This window comes from Narcine bancroftii, chromosome 4 (assembly GCF_036971445.1).
Source record: "Narcine bancroftii isolate sNarBan1 chromosome 4, sNarBan1.hap1, whole genome shotgun sequence".
In the NCBI taxonomy this organism is placed as follows: Eukaryota; Metazoa; Chordata; class Chondrichthyes; order Torpediniformes; family Narcinidae; genus Narcine; species Narcine bancroftii.
In genome coordinates, this window is record NC_091472.1 from 190547842 (window position 1) to 190569075 (window position 21234).

Consider the following 21234-nt stretch of genomic DNA (forward strand, 5'->3'; position numbering starts at 1 on the left):
TTTTAGCTCCTGATGCTCCCGCTCTGTTAAATGCATCTCTTGGAGGAAGGCCAGATCTCTCCCCATTTTTTTTTTTTTAAATATAAATGTGTGCCAAGACCCTTTTTCTTTTCACCATCCATTTAACCCATTAACATTGAAAGTAACATACTTTATACTTTTACCCTTTATACCAGGGCTCCCTTCCTAAATGTTTTCCCTCCATCTCCACCGCCATACCCCCACAGACCCAATCTCATACTATCTGCCCGTTGCTCCACTCAACAGGCCTTGGGGAAAAAAGACACCACAAATCCATTCTCCCACAACATGCATACCTACTCACAATCATACCCCTCCAAATAATAAAAGGGAACACACACCCTATACGCAAGTCTCAGCCACCCTCCACTCACACCTCTGCCAATCACTCTTCTCCTCTTGTCGCCATTACCCCTTATTATGCAGTCACCATGACTCTCCATTCTCACCCTCAGAATCCCCCACCCATCCAGATGCAGACCACCCCCCAGACCCTTACATATAACCTCTTTTAATATTTTTTAAAATATAAATCAGAAAACAGCCAAAAGCCCATTCTTTATGTAACACAGAAATCGAAGTCCTCCCAGTCTATCAATTTTAATAATTTAAGTCTTATTTCCCCTTTTACACTTTTCTACTTGGACCACCATTTAGTGCCAGCAGGGTATTTTTAAACTGACGTGTTAAAAAATATTTCCTTCCCCCCGCCCCGCACCTCCACCGCACCACAAGGTTCAGAAACAGTTGCTGCTACCCCTCCATCATCAGACTCCTCAATGGCAAACTTGATCAGGGACATTTAAGGACTTTTACTTTTGCATTTTATTGTTTTTTTCCTCTCTGCATTACTCGGTATGGTTAATTTCTTTATTTGTTCACAAGTACATTGAATACAGTATTTTAAACTACCAATAAGTGGTAATTCTGTCTTTCTCATAGGAAAAAGAATCTCAGGGTTGTATGTGTTATCATGTATGTACTTTGACAATAAATCTGAAATGCAAGCCATTGCTGTAGAAAGCAGATTCTCTGTATATTAAAATACCTTTAACCATACCTGAGGAGGGGAGGAGTCACGTGATGGAGTAGTGGCTGGTAGGGTAAAACCAGCCCTCTCCAGAAAAAAAAAGTCAAGAAAAGACAAAGTTCAACAAATATAAAATATAAAAAATAAAGTTGCAAAGAGAAAGAAAATGGCACCCAAGAAGGAAAAAGTAAAAACAACGGGAAAAAAAATTACCGGAAAAGAAAGAAGGCCTTACCTGCACAAAGGAACAGGGAGCCGTGATGGTGAAGAATGCTGGTTCTCCGAGATTGGTGTCGGCCCTGCAGAGTCACGCATAAGCAGTGCGCAACCTAAGGTAAAAGAAAACACCGACGGGAGGGGGGCTCAGCCGAGGAGCAGGCAACCACGGCACGTCCAGCTGAGGGACGCCCAACACCAGGGCTCTCAGCTGGAAGATGAGGAAGGTGGCAGGAGAGGGAGTGAAGTACCAGCGAGAAAGAAAGTCGACGGGGTGAATAGCAAGAGGAGCAGCAGCAGGAGGCCCAACAGATGAGCAGCTCAGAAAGAGGACAAACAGCAAGAGGCTGTAATGGAAGATTTAAACTTTAAATTGTTTTTTACTTTTGCAGCCTTTGCTTCTGCAAGGCTAAGAACCTGCTTGTTTTTTTAGAAACAGCAGACATTATCTAATTTACACTATGGGGCCCAGGGATGCATATGAATCAGTAGACGTTATCCAACTTCCACCATGAGGCCCAGAGATGCAGTTGTCTTTTGTTGGTCGCAGACTGTCAGGAGACCTTAAAGATAATTAAATCATTTGTTCAAAGACAAGATCTGAAGTAAACAACTTTTGGGTAATATAAGCCATGGTCCCACTGCTGAAGTTTGAGACTCTCCAAGAGGTGGCACCATCTCTCAGCAAGAAGAAGAACTTCAAGAGTCAAGCTTACTTCCCGGTCGAGGGAGGTGGAGAAGTTGCCTACTACAAGTGTGCAGTCATTGCCTCGCTTTGGCAGTTGGGACCAGTCCAGACATTGATAAGTATAATTGGGAAGGGCTTGCATATTGTAGTGTGAATTCAGCTTTAGATTTAGTAATAAAGCCTTGTATAAACTGAACTGCGCTCGGTGTGTGTGTCTTTTTTTTTGGTAGCTCAAACACTGTGACCAATCTAAAACGAACAAAATAAGAGGTACAAGTTTACCCAAGATACAGGCTCGACAAAGTGATACAAGCAACTCATCAGGAAAATCAGAAGAGACACAGATACAAAGAGAAGACACAAGAAGGAGAAGACGACCAAGATCTTCACAGAGAAATAGAAGATAAAACAGATGGACAGAAAATAAAGCTTTTTTTCAAGAATAAATGAGCGCATTAAAAGAATGGTTGTCATTAGAATTTAGTGCAATTAAAAGAAAAATGAAAAGAACAGAAGATAAAATCCAAAGATTAGAACTAGTCATGACAGAAATAGGGAAAAGAATAAGAACGAGAAACGGCTGTAGAAATGGAAGTAAATGACTTAAAATTGGAAGAAAGTGACAAAAAATTAAAGAGACACAAGAATTGTTATCTCAGAAAATTAATATGTTGGAAAATTATAGTAGGCGAAACAACATAAAAATAGTGGGCCTGAAGGAAGCTGAAGGCGGCACAGATATGAAGTAATTGATAAAAGAATGGATCCTGAAGGTCCTGGGAACAACAGAAATGCAGAAAGAAACTGAAATAGAAAGGGCACACAGAGCATTAGCTCCGAAACCACAGGCACATCAAAAACCAAGATCCATCTTAGTAAAATTTTTGAGATATACGATAAGAGAAAATATACTGGAGCGGGCAAGGAATAAAATTGGAGAAGATGATAAACCATTGGAATACAAGAATACAAAATATTTTATTACCCAGACACAAGTTTTGAACTCTTAAAGAAGGAGTTTAATACAGCAAAATCTATCCTATGGAAAAAAGGTTATAAATTCATGTTAAGACATCCAGCTGTTCTTGAAATATTTATTCCCGGGGAGCAAAACAGACTGTTCTCAGATCTGAATGAAGCACAAGAATTCGCAGAGTTTTTGCTGGACGGAAGGAGAGATGAGATGTAATAAGAATGAAAAACAGCAATAAAGTATATATAAAGATGTAAAAACAACGTATATGTAAAGGATTAAAGAGGGAAAAGAGAAGGGAAGGAAGGAAGAAGGAAAAAAGAGAGCTTTGTTATATATATTTTAAAAAAAGTCTTTTCTGGGGGGCCTGTGGGGGGAGAGAATAACCTTCAGTGCGAAATCAGTTGATGCTTGCGAAAAGGATTGCAATCCAAATGGAAAGCGGAGTTGTGGTTGCCCGACAAGGGATAAGGGGCAACTCAGAGGAGGGGCATTTGGGGTTAAGGTAATATTGGATGTGGGAGTTGTTGGAGTCTTTTTATGTTTTAAATGTGTTGTCACACATTGAGTTTAAAAAGGGAAAACAGAGATGAAAATGGGGAAAAGGGGGATGTGGTGGCGAGCAAGCAGAAATGAGGTGTAAACAAGATGTATGAGATGGCCACGTTGAACTATATGACTATAAACATTAATGGAATACATAACCAAATTAAAAGGAAGAGGCTATTAAATTTACTGAAAAAAGAAAAAATAGATATAGCATTTGTCCAGGAAACACATCTAACTGAAGTGGAATATAAATTGAGACACTTAGCAGCAGCATCATATAATTCAAAAGCTAGAGGTGTAGCTATATTAATTAATAAAAATGTATAATTTTATTTAAATTATTATTTAAAGGGTGAAAAACTACAGCATGCTGTTGTGCAGAGGGACTTGGGAGTGCTTGTGCATGAATCGCAAAAAGTTAGGTTGCAGGTGCAGCAGGTTATTAAGAAGGCAAATGGAATGTTGGCCTTCATCGCTCGAGGAATTGAATTCAGGAGTAGGGAGGTAATGTTTCAACTGTATAAGGTACTGGTGAGACCGTACCTGGAGTACTGTGTCCAGTTCTGGTCTCCATATTTGAGGAAGGACACACTGGGTTTGGAGACGGTCCAGAGGAGGTTTACTAGGTTGATCCCTGGGATGAAGGGGTTGACTTATAATGAAAGATTAAATCGTTTAGGATTGTATTCGCTCGAGTTCAAAAGAATGAGAGGAGATCTTATAGAAACAGATAGGATTATGAAGGGTATGGATAGGATAGATGTAGGAAGGTTTTTTGAGCTGGCCGGGGAAACTAAAACGAGAGGACACAGTCTCAAGATTCAGGGGAGTAGATTTAGGACAGAGATGAGGAAAAATAGTTTTTCCCAGAGAGTAGTGAATGTTTGGAATTCTCTAACCAGGGAAGTGGTTGAGGCTGCCTCATTGAACATATTTAAAATTCGGTTAGATCAATTTTTACATGATAGAGGAATTAGGGGATATGGGGAGAAGGCAGGTAGGTGGAGTTAGGTCATAAATTAGATCAGCCATGATCGTATTGAATGGCGGAGCAGGCTCGATGGGCCATTTTTGGCCTACTCCTGTTCTTACTTTCTATGTTCCTAAAATAGAGGAGGAAATAATAGATCCAGCAGGGAGGTATGTAATGATAAAGTGTCAGATATACTCAGAATTTTGGAATTTGATCAATATATACATGCACCCAATGAAGAGGATCAAAAGTTTATGCAGGATTTTTTTTTTTTTAAAGATTGTAGATACACAAGGAAATATATTGATAGGAGGGGATTTTAACCTTAATTTGGATCCAATGTAGGATAAAACTGGACAAAAGACAAGCAAAAAGAGTAAAGTGGCCAAATTTATAGTTAAATCAATGCAGGAAATGAAACTTGTGGATTTTTGGAGGAGGCAGTACCCAAGGGAGAAGGAATACTCATATTATTTGAGTAGGCATAAAACATACTCAAGGATTGATATGTTTTTGTTGTTGGCCCATATTCAAAGGAGAGTTGGAAAAACTGAATATAAAGCTAGATTGCTATCTGATCATTCACCCCTGTTATTAGCAATAGAACTGGAGGACATCCCACCAAGAACATATAGATGGAGATTAAACTCCATGCTACTTAAAAGACAGGAATTTAGAGAAGTTATTGAACGCCAAATTAAAATGTACTTTGAAATAAATATGGAATCAGTGAAAGACAAATTTATATTATGGGATGCAATGAAAGCCTTCATTAGAGGGCAGATAATAAGTTATGTAACTAAGATGAAAAAGGACTACAATCGGGAAATAGAACAGTTGGAAAGGGAGATAGTAAGTACAGAAACAGAACTAGCAACAAGGGACGATGTAACAAAAAGAAGAGAATTGGCGGACAAAAAAATAAAATACGAAACATTACAAACGTATAAGGTGGAGAAGAACAATGAAAATAAAATAAATGTATTACGAATTGGGAGAAAAAATACAAAATATTAGCCTGGCAACTTAAAATAGAACAAGCTAAAAGAACTGTATTGGCATCAAGGAAAAAGGACAAACAAATTACATATAACCCAATAGAGATTAATGAGAACTTTAAGGAATTTTATGAACAATTATACCAAACTGAGAACGAGGGGAAAAAAATAGAAGAGTTTTTGGCTAAAATTGAACTGCCGAAATTGTAAGAAGAGGAACAAACCATTTGAAATAGAGGAAGTAAAGGATACATTAAAAAAGCTGCTGAACAATAAAACGCCTGGAGAGGATGGATTCCCAATAGAATTTTATAAAACATTTAAAGAGTTATTAATTCCTCCTCTCCTGGAAGTAATGAACCAGTTAGAAGAAACACAAAACTTGCCAGATTCATGTAAGACAGCAATAATTACAATTATACCAAAGACGGGGAAGGATCCACTCACACCAGCATCATATAGACCAATATCTCTACTTAATTCAGATTATAAGATAATAGCAAAATTATTAGCAAACAGATTGGCCGATTGTGTACCAAAAATAGTAAAACCAGTTCAAACGGGATTTATTAAGAAAAGACGAACAGAGGATAATGTCTGTAAATTTATTAATCCAATTCATGCAGTTCAAGGAAATAAGAAACCAACAGTGGCTGTTGCTTTAGACGCAGAGAAAGCCTTTGACAGGGTAGAATGGAATTATTTATTCAAAGTATTACAGAGGTTTGATCTACTAGAAAAATATATTAATTGGAGTAAAGCATTATATAATGGACCATTGGTGAAGGTAACAGTAAATGGATATGTATCGAACCAATTTAAATTAAGCAGGTCAACTAGGCAGGGATGTCCATCATCTCCCTCACTGTTCGCTTTAGCGATAGAACCATTGGCAGAACTATAATACAGAAAATAGAATAAAAGGGATAAAAATAAAGGAGAAGTATAAAATCAGCTTATATGCAGATGACATCATAGTATACCTAACAGAACCAGAAATATCAATAAAAGAATTACATAAGAAATTGAAGGAGTATGGAGAAATATCAGGGTACAGGATCAACGCAAATAAAAGTGAAGTGATGCCAATGAGTAACACGGATTATACAGTATTTAAAAAAGAATCATCATTTAAATGGCAAACACAAGCAATCCGATACCTAGGTATCAGGTTAGATAATAACTTAACCCACTTGTACAAACTAAATTATCAGCCACTAATAAAGAAATTGCAGGAAGACTTAGAACATTGGAAAGAATTACCGCTAACGTTGATAGAAAGGTCAAATTGCATTAAAATAAATGTCTTCCCAAGGATACAATACTTATTTCAATCATTGCCAATTCCCTTAACAGAGAAATTCTTTAATGAACTAAAAAGAATAATAAGGAAATTCTTGTGGAAAGGGGGGGGGGAACTGAGGGTAGCGTTAGATAAATTAACAGAGAGGTATAACCAAGGTAGTTTGCAGTTACCAAAAATTTAAAAATTATTAGAGAGCCGCACAATTAAGGTATTTATCAGATTTTTTACCAGACTGGACTAAGATAGAGCTAAATAGGGGAGAAGGTACCAGAACATATACTTTATAAGAGGGATGAAAAGCTGGTACAATATAAAAGCTCACCAGTATTGCATCATTTAATGTTTGGAAGAAGATCCATTTAGAAAGGAAAAAAAAACAAATTACCAAATACCAAAATTGTTATTGACACAAAACTCACTAATCTCTTTTACAATAGATAACCTTTCCTTTAGAGAATGGGAGAGAAAAGGAATCAAAAGAATAGAAAATTGTTTTTTGGAAAATAATTTATTAACATTTGAACAGCTGAAGTACAAATATAGAATAACAATATTTGCACATCATCAATTGAAAGCTTATTTAAAGGATAAATTGGGAAACTCAGACTGAGATTATCAGAAGGAAGCAGCTTTGAATAAGTGATTACAGACACAATGATAATTAAAAGATTTATAACTAACATGTACATTAACCTGCAAGCTAAGGAAAATGATGAAATAGGTTATAAACCTAAACAAAAGTGGGAAAAGGATTTAAACAAAGATTAAAAAATGAAGCATGGGAAAAGTTATGATGTGGAACTATGAAGAATACAATAAACACAAGGTTACGCATGATACAGTATAATTGGTTACATAGGTTATAGATGACGCCGCAAAAGTTAAAAGAATGGGATCCAACATTATCAGATAGATGTTTTCGCTGGAAGAAGGAAATGGGAACAACAGTACATGCAATTTGGGCATGTACAAAAGTGAAAATGTTTTGGGAATATCCAAATCAAATATTAAATAAAATCACAAAATATAATATACCAAAAAATCCAGAGATATTTCTTTTAAGTGACAGAAGAAGTAGAGAATTAGGCCTCAAATTGGATAAAGTGGAAAAAAGATTTATTAAGATAGCCTTAGCAGTAGCAAAAAAATGTATAATGTCAACTTGGAAAGTGGAAGAGAGCCTGAGAATACAGCAATGATACGTGGAAATGAATAAGTGTATTTAAAAAATAAAGTCACATTATTTGAACAAATTTGGAAACCATACATGGAGCATAAGAGACAGGGCTTAGAGGGCTTGTCTCGGACCTTCACCCCCTAAAATGATAAGACAAAACTACTTTATTCAGTGTATAAAAGCAGATGACGCATTTTTCTTGTTTATTTTTTTATTGTGTGAAGACATTGTTTCGTGGTTTTCCATGTTGAATATTTATTGGTTTTGGAGGGGGGTGGGAGAAAAGGGAGAAAATGCCACTGTGTATATTTAATGAGAAACATTTGTATATATTTTGGTTGATATGGTTCACAGTGTGAAAAATTATAAATAAAAATAAATTAAAAACACCATACCTGAGGAGCCATTTTCTCTTTGTCTGCCTTAACGATGGATAAATCCATTAGTAATTCACCAAACACAAACAGAGCGTCCAGAATGACTAAAATCACAATGGCAATCTGTTTATTTTACAAAAATAATCAAAGTATAATGTATCAGTGGGTACGGGAAGCACAACCTTTACACAATATTTGAGTGAATCCTATTCAAAGCACGCTTTTTAAATGTGTAAAAAAAAATTATAATCACTTGTTTGGCTGCCTGAAAACTTTAGAAAACAAAAATCAATACCAGCCTTTGCTCTAGAGCTATATTGCACAACAGACTATGACTGTACCCGTTTAAAGCACATCTCCACTAAATGTACCATTTTAAAAATTTAGTTTTTTTTTAAATTTTTTATTTTTCACACCATAAATCACATTAGCCATGATATACACTTTTTCTTTTTCACACATATACAGTGACTTTTTAAAAATTTAGTTTAATTATGAGTCACCAGGCTTTAGACCACATGGTCTTATCCTGTTACTTCCCTTAGTGTTCTCTTTTTCTGAACAGACAGTACCAAAATTACCATCACAGATAAATAATTAAATTGATACACGTTGCAAATATAGACCCCACCAAAACCCTAAATAAATGAAAAGGAAGAAGGAAAAAGGAAAAGAAACAAGCTGTCAAGATCTGGAATCCAAATCAACAAAAAAAGTGCCCCTTTATTATTTTTGTCTAGATCTCAATAAAAGGAAGAAAAATAAATAGAATGAATATTTATTCATTAAGTATTCAACCCTACACTTTGTAGGCAAGGTTCCCATACCTGCAAAAATGTGTTGTACTCCTTCCTTAAATTGTAAGTGATTTTGTCCAGGGGAACACAACTACTCATTTCAGTATTCCAACGGGCTATTTCAAAGAGAGAACCAGACTGCATACATCTCATGGCCATTCCCGACGCAACTTTAAGAAACTCTAATTGGTACTTAGATGGCCTCATTTTAGGTCTTACGTTCACAATGTTTTTAAAGAGAAACAATTCTGGATTTAGAGGCAATTGTTTCCCAATAATTAGATTTAGTAAAACTCTTAAATTTTCCCCCAAAGTATTTCAGTTTGGAACATGTCCAGGTAGAATGCAAGAAAGTACTCGTTTCTTCCCCGCATCCAAAACATATATTGGAAAAATTAGTTTAATTTATGTAATTACTTCTGGGCAAGATGTAGCTGATGCAAAAAATTATATTGCACCAGCCTCTATCTTACATTAATTACATTGGTCATACAATTATGTCACAAATTCAACCAGGTCTTATCATCAATACTAATGTCTGATCCCCATCTTTGTGTTATCTATACAACTCCCATTTAGGAGTAGCTGATTGAAATTCTTTGTGTTCCCCATTTGAATTAGAATCTCCATTTTACTGCACTCTGGTAATATCATAGTTGGTCCTAATTCTTCTCTAAGAAAAGCTCAATTAAATTAACAGAAGATTGTATTATTATAAATATTGTACTTTTTTAAAAAAAATTGTTCAAATAACATTAATTGATCTTGTACGTACCAATCTTCCAGGTATGTAAAATTAAGTTGTCCGTTGTTAAACAAATTAATCCGTTCTGAAACAAGGGCATTTTTGGGGTAGTTTTTTTTCCGCATATCAATTAAATTATTCATTTTAGACCAAATACTTAAAATGTGTTTTATTGTTGGTGCTTCTTTTCCAGTAAAAATAAAGTTAACAGCCCATTTATATACAAATTCTTCTGCCACTCTTTCCCTGACTTTGTGCAGTTCAATTTCTACCCATGAAAACTTAACTCTATCATAAAAGAGGGAAGTGACAAACTTCATCTGGGCCATGCAATAATAGTATTTAAAGTTGGGAAGTTGTAATCCTCCCAGGTCATATTTCCAAGTTAATTTTTCCATGGAGATTCCAGCCAACTTGACTTTCCACAAAAGTTTCCTAATTAATTTATTCAAATTTTAAAAGAATTTCTGTGGTAGTGGGGTCAGGAGAGTCTGGAAGAGGTACTGTAAATGAGGAAATATGTTCTTTTGAATAGAATTCAATCCACCCATCAACATTATCAGGAGATTAACCCATTTATTTAAATCATCTTCAGTTTTCTTAAGCAAGGGCAGATAGTTCAACTTGTATAATTTTTTAAAAAAATTATTTACTTTAATCCCCAAATATTTGATCCCATTTGCCAGCCATCCGAATTGTGTATTCCTTTTGCAATCTGTATTATCTCCATTCGTTAAACCTATGATCTCACTTTTATTCTAATTTTTCTTATTTCCAGAAACCTTCCCATAATCTTCCAATTGCAGATGCAGTCCTTGTAGGGAGGATATGTTCCATCAGATATATTGGTATATCTATCATCTGCAAAAAGACCAATTTTTATGATCATCTTGGTCTACTCTGAATCCTTTAATGTTTGGGTACTGTCGAATGGCTTCAGCCAAAGTTTCTATGGCTAGTACAAAGAGGGCTGGTGATAGTGGACATCCTTGTCTACTAGACCTAGACAGTGGAAATGTCAAAGACAGTTGTCCATTGATTACAACCCTAGCCTTTGGATCATTATAAAGAGCGCAAATCCAATTTATAAAATTTTGACCTAGTCAAAATTTATCCAGTACTTTAAATAAAAAGTCCCACTCCAATCTATCAAAGGCTTTTTCTGTATCCAAAGCAACTGTCACACTATGTTCTCCTCTTTTCTGGGCCAAATGAATTAAGTTAAGGAGTCTTGTTACGCTGTCTGCTGATTGTCTTTTCTTCACAAATCCTGTTTGGTCTTTATCAATTTAGGCAATCTATTTGCTAAAGCCTTAGCTATTATTTTGTAATCAGCATTTAACAAAGTGATTGGTCAATATGATGATGGTTTCAATGGGTCGCTATCTTTCTTAGGAATCACCATTATTACTGCTGTTGAGAAGGATTCCGGTAAAGTATGGGATCCCACCACTTGATTCAATACCTCCATAAAGAGGCATTAATGTCTTAAATTCTTTGTAAAATTCTGGTGGAAGCCATCTTCCCTGGGGATATCTATTAACATGTAATAAATTCAATGTCTCCTCTATTTCCAAATGTGTTAAGGGTGCATTTAATTCATTCTACTCTTCAATGAGAGATCTGAATTTAGTGGATGCCTGGAGGAAACTGCATCCCAGACAAAGAGACTACTCCTTTCACTCTAACATATGTGACTCGTATTCCAATATTCCAGTATATGGCTGAAAATTTTTTTTTTGCCATCTGCACATTTACAGGATAGAATCAAATATGGCAAAGGCCAATCATGACAAATAGTCATCTAATTAACATCTCCTTAATTCTGATTTATATAATTTAACATAAAATGATTTAAAAGTCTCATTAATTTTTAATGGTTTACAGGAGATCCGATTAGTTTCTGTTTCAATTGCATTAATTGTACAGTAAACTGGTTTTCAATGGCCAAGATCAGAGTTTATGAACTCTTTCCTCCAGCTCACAATTACCTCTGTTTAGATCTCATCATTACTTTTTCTATCTTATGTTTGTAAGGATTATATTCGAGCTTTTCACTAACAAGTACCCTTTGCTTTTGTTCTGAACTCTTTAACTGCAAGTCCTTCTCCAAATAGTGCATCTCTTTTTCAAATTATTTGCTTCCTATAATCTTTTTTTAATTTAGAGGTTATAGCTAATTATTTGACCCCCTTATATAAGCTTTTAAGGAATCCAATGTAATAAATTTATTGGCAAAAGAATGACAATTGGTTTCACAGAAAATCCCAATAGGTCTCCTAATGAAATCACAAAGCTCTGATCTTCTCAACAACATTGAATTAAAACACCATCTATAGACCATGTCCTGTTTATCAGGCATAGCAATTGATAACAATAGAGGTGAATGATCTGACAGTGCCCTTGCCTTATATTCAACTTCCATGATTCTATCCTGTAAATGTGCAGAGGGCAAAAAAACAAAATTTCAGCCATATACTGGAATACGAGTCACATCTGTTAGAGTTAAAGGAGTAGTCTCTTTGTCTGGGATGCAGTTTCCTCCAGGCATCCACTAAATTCAGATCTCTCATTGAAGAGTAGCTTTAGCCATCCTAGTCCTGGCCACTGCTCTTGTTGACTTATCCAAGACCAGGTCCAAATGGGAGTTAAAATCTCCCACTACAGTTATTTTATGGTGTGCATCAGCCAATTGAAGAAAAGCTTCTTTTATAAATCTTTCATCATCTTCGTTTGGGGCGTATAAATTTAACAGAGACCAAGATTCAGAATATATCTGAATAAATCTACCTGAATATATCAGAATATATCTACCTAGTGGATCAGTTGTGACATTCTGATTTGTAACTGGAAGATTCTTCTTTATTAGTATTACCACTCATCTTGCTTTAGAATTGAAAGAAGATACTATGACCTGGCCCACCCAGTCTCTTTTCAATTTCTGATGTTCACTGTCCGTTAAGTGTGTTCCTTTCACATTCGTGAAAGATCAATTTAATCCTATTAATCTTATTTCTGAAATAATTAGATTTTATTACTGACTGGGATTGACTTCATTGATCAAAATAAATTACTAAAGTTAACCCTCACCACCAGAATTTAAATGGTTCTTATTGATGATCCAGCTTACCTTTTAAAAAAATACACAAATAAAGTTACCACTTATAACTTGATCATCATTAGAAAGCTTAATTGGATAAAGGCAGCTTAATCTCTCATAACTTATAGTTTCAAGTGTTTCTATGTTTAACATTAGTGATGGTGAAGTAGCAAAATTATTTTATTAATATTGAACCCATTCGATACTTCCTGTTATTCCTCCAGACTGCCAAATAGAATTTACAAAGAACCTTTACAAAACAGGGGTTCAGCCACAACTAAGGTATTGTGTCAAATTCTAGTTGCTACACTTGTAATGGAGAAAAAAAAAATTCTGCAGATAGTCCTAGGGAGGAGAAATTTCAGTTGCACATGAAAAGCAGGGCTTGTTCTCCTGGGGTGGGGCTGGGGAAGAGAATTAATACAGTTGTACATGTTCATTAAGGATTTTGCAAAGGTTAACAGAGCAAGCCATTAATAAGTGCTTCAACAATCAAAGGACATTGATTTAAAATGACACATAAAAAAGCATTTTTACGATATGAAACTCACACTTCACAATCATTTAATGATAACCTTAAAAAGATTCAATATTAGTAAAGTTACTGTATTCTTAATTCTGAATCCTTGCCATTAAATGTAAATATTACCTGAAATTTATTGGAGTTATATAACCACTTGAGAGCATCTCGGAAAGAAATGAATTTAGAAGGAACTTTTTCTTCATCAATGTCTTTATCACCATCTCCTTCTTGCCACTTCTGGTAGTCATCACCCACAGTTGTGAAGTACCCCAAGAATCTTGCCATTGGTACAAGTATTTTAAGTCCAACTTTAATCCTCAGGCACAAAAAGATAAATGGCTCAGAATTAGACAAACTACCTCCAAAGGCTAGTCAAGAAAAATGTTCATTCGGATTATGGAGTTTTAGGATCGAATATCTGGAATTAATGTTATCTTACTTTAATAAAATAATAATATTCATTGTATAATTTCTAAACTTGTCAAAACTAACAACTATTTAAAACATCTTAAATTGAGACGCACAATTTTCCACAATAAATTTAACGTGTTACATCGTTATTTACACTTTTGGGAGGTAATGCAGCTCATTTCATTTTCGATGCTGCAGTAAGGAGATGCTTTAAGTTGCTCTCCATCCCATCGGATGGTTTGTTAGGGAAGAACATTTAAACCCTTAGATATCTTCATGACATCTTGTCAGCCAAGACACACCAGAAAGATCCCAGTTTGCACTTGGTTGGTCGCCAAGAATTCTCCAAGAATTAGAGAGAGAGAGAGAGAGAGAAGAGAAGAGAGAGAGAGAAGAGAGAGAGAGAAGAGAGAGAGAGAAGAGAGAGAGAGAGAAGAGAGAGAGAGAAGAGAGAGAGAAGAGAGAGAGAAGAGAGAGAGAGAAGAGAGAGAGAGAGAAGAGAGAGAGAGAGAAGAGAGAGAGAGAGAGAAGAGAGAAGAGAGAGAGAAGAGAGAGAGAGAAGAGAGAGAGAGAAGAGAGAGAGAAGAGAGAGAGAGAAGAGAGAGAGAGAAGAGAGAGAGAGAAGAGAGAGAGAGAAGAGAGAGAGAGAAGAGAGAGAGAGAGAGAGAAGAGAGAGAGAGATAGCTCACCGGGAAGGACAGCCAAGCTGGACCCCAGCGGCGAGTTGGAACGGCTGGATGCGTGAAAGCGGTCACCGGTGCTCCTGCTCAGGATGCATGTGACCGAGCTGAGCCAACCCGTGATTTCCTGTTCCAATCCACACGAAAATAGCAAGGATCTCTTATCCGGGGAGGACCCTCTGGTCAGCGCTGGAAAACTTGGGAATGTTATCCCGCACCAGAAACAGCGGATTGAACAGATGTGGTCAAAGGTAAGCATCCAAATCCGAATAAGGGATCTGGCCAAATCCAAATCACTCACAAGGTGGAGGTGGTGGGGTGGGGGGGGGGGTTTAACGTGCTTCAGGTGCACTTTGACCCGAATTCTTTCTCGGACTGGACTAAATAGTTTCCTTCCGCTCTTCCCGGCTGAAGCTGGCAGCTCCTTTCCTGCTTCACCTCCAGCACGAAGCGCTCTCTGCTCCAGCGCTGCCGACCCAGCAGTTACTGCCTCCAGCCCCCGATTTTGTTCCTGCTGCCCACAAGCCTGCGCCGTTTTCCTGCCAGAAGGGAGGGAGCCTCCACCGACCGCCAGCGAGCTTGTCAACTCGGCCAAACACTCGTGTACAAACTTGGGCGAAGTTTTAAACCACAAGGAGCCAACGCAAACCCTCCATGGAGATCCAGGCCACGAGTGGGAACAATATTAATGATGAGTTTTACTTGCAATAAAACTACTCCTGGCAGTTAGGCTGAGTTGAAGGGATTGAGGACGTGGTCTCTTTCCAGCTGTGAATGAAACATCTGTATTCTCAAGAACACCAAGCCGCTGACGTCATCAAAACTCAAGCCATGCCACACATTACAAACGATCTTCCTTTTAGCCGGAGGAGATGATTAACGTGGATCTCGTTCAATGGCTCTCAACCTTTTTCTTTCCACTCACATCCCACTTTAAGTCATCCCTAGGGCACTGGCGCCCTGTGATCAGTAAGGGATGGCTTAAGGTGGGATGTGGATGGGAAGGGAAGGTTGAGAATCACTGCTCTCGACCTAATTGTCACTGAAATATTTTGCTTGAGAAAAATTGGCATTGGCCGGTTTCCTTTGGAGTAATGAAACTGTGCACATAACGAGTCATTTAGGTACAATTAAAATAGTGGTTTTCAACCTTTTTCTTTCCACCCACATCCCACCTTAAGCAATCTCTTACTAATCACAGAGCATAGGGATTCCATCAGCCAGCTCCCCACCATGACTACCAGCCCCCCCACATCTCCATCGGGCACACAAAACTCAAAACGGTCAACCAGTTTACCTATCTCGGCTGCACCATTTCATCAGATGCAAGGATCGACAACGAGATAGACAACAGACTCGCCAAGGCAAATAGCGCCTTTGGAAGACTACACAAAAGAGTCTGGAAAAACAACCAACTGAAAAACCTCACAAAGATAAGCGTATACAGAGCCATTGTCATACCCACACTCCTGTTCGGATCCGAATCATGGGTCCTCTACCGGCATCACCTACGGCTCCTAGAACGCTTCCACCAGCGTTGTCTCCGCTCCATCCTCAACATCCATTGGAGCGCTTTCACCCCTAACGTCGAAGTACTCGAGATGGCAGAGGTCGACAGCATCGAGTCCACGCTGCTGAAGATCCAGATGCGCTGGGTGGGTCACGTCTCCAGAATGGAGGACCATCGCCTTCCCAAGATCGTGTTATTTGGTGAGCTCTCCACTGGCCACCATGACAGAGGTGCACCAAAGAAAAGGTACAAGGACTGCCTAAAGAAATCTCTTGGTGCCTGCCACATTGACCACCGCCAGTGGGCTGATCTCACCTCAAACCGTGCATCTTGGCGCCTCACAGTTTGGCGGGCAGCAACCTCCTTTGAAGAAGACCGCAGAGCCCACCTCACTGACAAAAGACAAAGGAGGAAAAACCCAACACCCAACCCCAACCAACCAATTTTCCCCTGCAACCGCTGCAACCGTGTCTGCCTGTCCCGCATCGGACTTGTCAGCCACAAACGAGCCTGCAGCTGATGTGGACATTTACCCCCTCCATAAATCTTCGTCCGTGAAGCCAAGCCAAAGATGTGAATGGAAAGAAAAAGGTTGAGAACCACTGCCATAAGGTTTCTTAACTACCCTATCAATCTACACCCTGGTACATTTTGAACGGTGGGACAAAACCAGAGCCCCTGGGAAAAACGACACAGGGAGAACGTCCAAACTCCTTACAGACAGTGAGGGATTTAAACCCTGGTCCTGTCCCGATCACTGGCACTGTAAAGGTGTTCCACTAATTGCTACGCCAACCTTGCGGCCCCACATTGTGCAAGTACGGCAGTGCAAGTACAGTGTGTCCTAGATTCTAATCTTCTGACTGAAGAAATCCTTCCTCAGTCGAATGTCAGAATGAACTGGTTTGACTGAAAGGCCTGTTCCGTGGTGTACAGCTCTACAAAGAGTAAATTACCAAGAGGTCACAAATAAGGTGGTGGTATTCATAGATGACAAATGCTGGATGGAGATTCAGGATACCTTCAGACAAAAAATATATATAAATTAAAAGGCAATAACCTTGCATGAAATTTGCATCCATGAATAAGAAGACAGGACATGCAAAATGCCACACTTTTGATTAAGAGCATAGTAACAGCTCATATTCATTTTGAGGATGAAACAGGTGTCCTAAACTTAAATTCATGACAGTTAGCTAGAGTGGGAAAAGCTATATTCTGGAAAAGGATACATCATCCAAGACTAAGATTAAGGTTTGTTTCAAGGTAAAAATGCACACAATATTGCAAAAAAAAATTCATTAATAGCCATAGAAATAGTTTCATTAAAAGATAAAATAATTAACAAGCAGACATGAAAGAGCGGCTAAAGTAATGCTTGGTCCTTTAGAATAGCCATTCTCAACCCTTCTTCGGCTATGCCAGCCTTCTTCCCTCCCCTCCTCCCCAGGATTCTGGTTCCCTGTGAAGCAATCCAGTTTTGGTTTCTTCCGTACTTCTCCCCTACGGACAACTTAAAAGCAAAAATTATTTATGTTCCGCAAGGAGGTGAAAAGAAAACAAGTGCTGTGGCCCCAAGACCAGGTGAGAATGGTTAGAGCAGGGCCTCCCCAAATTTTTTTAAACCATCAATCCCTTCATGGAATCCTTGATCCCTCATCGATCCCCAGTCATGTACAAATAAATAAATAAGAAGAATAATTTAGTAGACATGCAATTTTTATATGCGTTAGTGAGAGAAACTGCATACCAAACCTTGCTTTGGTTGGAGATTGGTGAGTTTAAGTCGTAAGTCTTCCAGGTTCAATCTGTTCCTCTGCTTTGTTATAACTGCACTTGTGTGGCTAAAACCAGTTCTAACCATGTACAAATTTGGGAATGCAAGTAAAAATGGCTCAACTGCTGCACTCAGCTTGGGGCATTTTGTAGCATTGCTCCAATAGTCTCTGAGGCTTTGAACAATGATTTAGCTTCGAGATCCACACACATATCAATGAGTTCATCGTCTAGGTGAGATTCATTACCCCCTTTCACATTGGCAAACTGCTAAATTGATGAGGGAAATGACCCGTTTTGAAATACTGGTAGGGCCATTCACACTGGACCAAGGAAAGTCAGTTCTATGCGCCCTTTCACATTAACCACATGGCAACGCTGAACAAAGGGGCACCTATCCTCCAGCGGTGATGTCCTGAGTGATGTATTATGTACTTGCAGTAAGTGAGATCTCCCCCTTCTCAACAACGCCGGATGTCAACGTAGTTCATACGACGATCTTGAGAATATGTATGTGCCTCTCTCACCACACAGGCAGATCTTATCAACAAGATGATGCAAACACTGATGGAGCCTTGTCAAGACCATTTACGTGCTCTCGGGTGGGAAATTTTCATGGAGAAATTGAGGAAAAGCAGGGAAGAGTTTGAGGAGGAAACTCAAGCTGAGTTGAGAAGCCATCGGAGAAGACGTCTGGTTATCTTGAAGCATTTTGAACGGTTATGTAATAGAAGAATGTGGAGGAGATAGAGACCACAAGGGCCCATGTTCTGGTCTAATGTTCTCTATAATTTTGATGATGAACAGTGACGGAATAGTTTTAGAATGTTTCATAGTACTTTTGACTTTATAATCAAGCTCCTCAATCCAGACCTGAGGTGTAGGAGCACAAACTTCCAAACATCTGAGCCCCAGCTCAGACTTAACCTTGCTGTGTGCTGGTATGTATCAATCCATCAGTTGTATCTTTGGTGTGGGTGCCTCCACTGTGTGCATGGTTGTGTGCCAAGTTACTGTTGTATTGAGGAAGACCCTCATGAATCATTTCATTGACCTGCTGAATGGATCTTGCCTTCAGGAGACAATGTGTTTGCAGAAAGGGGATATCCAATATGTGCTGGTGCCATCGATGGCACAAGTATTCTCATCATTGCCCCACATGACGATGCAGCAGCCTAGTACAATCGAAAAAGGCTGGCACTCCATTTTTCTTCAAGCTGTTGTTGAGCACATCTGCTGGTAAGGATCATGCCCTGAGTTACTATTTTTGTCTTCACCTCTCAGCATTTGTGAGCTGTCTGAGGAGATTCGGTATGTCACCACTCTCTTAAACTTCTACAGGTGTACCGTGGAGAGCATTCTGGCTGGTTGCATCACTGCCTGGTATGGAGGTGCAAACTCTCAGGACAAGAACAAACTCCACTGGGTTGTTAACTCAGCCTATGACATCAGTCTCCAGACTACACTCCATCGAGGTCATCTACATGAGGTGGTGTCTTAAAAAAGCAACTTCTATCCTCAAAGAGCCCCAGCACAGGGGAATGCACCAGTCTGTATGAGGGCCCATGCAAGATGGTGCATCAGAACGCAGTCATGTGGGTCCTCAACATGGGTGCCTCAAGCTGTCGCACCTAGCCCTGAAACACCCTGTGACTGTGCCACCCCCACGCCTACAAGGTCAGCCACCCAAACGGACTAAAAAGGTGTTGGCTGTGGACTCCACACCTCCTAACACCAGTTTGGGGGGGGGTCCCTATGTAGCAGCTCACCCACACAACAGGTGAAACGGCTCACAGAGTCGTGGGCAAGTCTTTGAGGTTTAGACTAGCAGGGGAGTAGCTACGTCATATACCCTAGACCGGCGGAGCGGTCCTCTTCTAGGGGGCCATCCTCTGCGACCGAGCGCTGAGCTTCGGGAGGGACGCACATGGAGCTGTGAGGGAAGGGTGACACCCGCCTAGCCAGCCAGATCAGCCGAATCATCCCTAGCGATCAACGGGGTGACAGATGTCGCAGCCAGATCGCCCTCACACCCGAGTCGTGGGCAAGTCCATGGCAGATCGGACTGTGAGAGCTCCAGGTACAGGACAAGCCCACAGCCTAGCTGGGATTCATAAGCGTCATCGGGTTCTGAGGGATTTAAACACGTGAGTTTGATTAAAGTCGGTTCAATTCACTTTCAACTCTGCGTGGTTCTTTCACTCACTGCATGCCTAGTGTGACTACAAAGTAATGAATAAAGATTTAAAACTGTCATAACAATGTGAAAAAAAATTATGTACAATTATGATCAAGGGACTTTCAACAATAAACTGTACATCACCTTCCAATAAGAGGAGTGAGGAGGTAACAGGAGGATTAGAAAAGAATTGTCTCCCTCAGACACCTCCCCACTTTCCAGCATAGAATAGTTTGGGCCAGGAAGCTGGAAGAGGAAAGAGGCAGCAGGGAGGAGGAATAAGGCTGGAGGTCTGAAAGAATGCCAAATGTGGAGATAAGGCCTGTCTGGGCCTGCATCTCCAATGCAGGATGGATGTCCAATATAATGCAAGCAAAACTCTCATCTTTTTGCTGGCACTTCTGTCAATCAGCCTCCTGTCCCGACCTCTGCCCCTCTTGGTGGCCACGCACCATCCTCTACTCCTGTTCTACCTGCCTCTCCTGACATTGGTGGTCGTGCTCCAGGTCGATTTTGCAGAGCAATCCCAGGATCTCAGTGGTGACCTCCTGCATCTGGGTGGGCTTCCTCCTCTTTATCAACAAGTGTTCAGCATTCATCATCCCCTCAAGACTAATCAGCAAACTCCAAGACCTGAGAGTTAACACCCACTGTGTAATTGGATCATGGATTTCCTCACCTCCAGACCATAGAGAAGATTCGTAAAAACAATCTCCATCAGTACCTGAGCACCACAGGGCTGTTCTTAGCCCCTGCTCTACTCACTTTACACTTATGACTGTACCTCGGAACAATAACACAGCAGTGGGTTGTATAAAGCAAGGGAATGAATCAGCATACAGGAGGGAGATTGAAAACTTGCATACAATCCAGTGATCATTGGTGGAGAGGGTGAGCAAATTTAGGTTCTTAGGAGACACTATCTCAGGGAATCTTTCCTGACCCAACACACCAATGGCATAGTGAAGTAAGCACATCAGCTCCTCTACCTCCTCAGGAGTTTGCGGAGGTTTGGTATGACACCAGAAACCCTGGGAAATTTCTAGAGGTGTGGAAAGTGTGCTGCATCACGCACGAAGCCCTCCAAAAGATAGTGGACACAGCCCAGGACATCACAGCTCAAGCTCTGTTCTCACTGCTACCATCAGGAAAGAGGTGTAGGTGCCAGAAGACTCACCCTACCAGGTTCAGGAACAGTTGGTACC

General features: G+C 39.4%; 1 protein-coding gene and 1 long non-coding RNA gene across 3 annotated transcripts in view; one reads left to right on the forward strand and one right to left on the reverse strand.

Moving 5' to 3' along the window:
* Positions 1–14882, reverse strand: part of hvcn1 (hydrogen voltage-gated channel 1) — a 28599-nt gene extending 13717 nt beyond the window's left edge. Inside the window, exons 1-3 of one of the 2 annotated variants that reach the window (XM_069933344.1) lie at positions 14574–14882; positions 13600–13781; positions 8327–8431 (exon numbers count right to left, since the gene is read on the reverse strand). In XM_069933344.1, the coding sequence (XP_069789445.1) occupies positions 8327–8431; positions 13600–13781; positions 14574–14823 (537 nt within the window). In that variant the 5' untranslated portion in view covers positions 14824–14882. Of the gene's footprint in view, positions 1–8326; positions 8432–13599; positions 13790–14573 lie in introns of both variants that reach the window. The other variant, XM_069933345.1, reaches the window with a different exon arrangement.
* On the forward strand, positions 14719–20013 carry LOC138761366 (uncharacterized). The gene is made up of 3 exons (XR_011356275.1): positions 14719–14815; positions 18929–19089; positions 19192–20013. It is a non-coding gene; the product is annotated as an uncharacterized lncRNA (long non-coding RNA).
* Positions 20014–21234: the final 1221 nt, after the last annotated feature.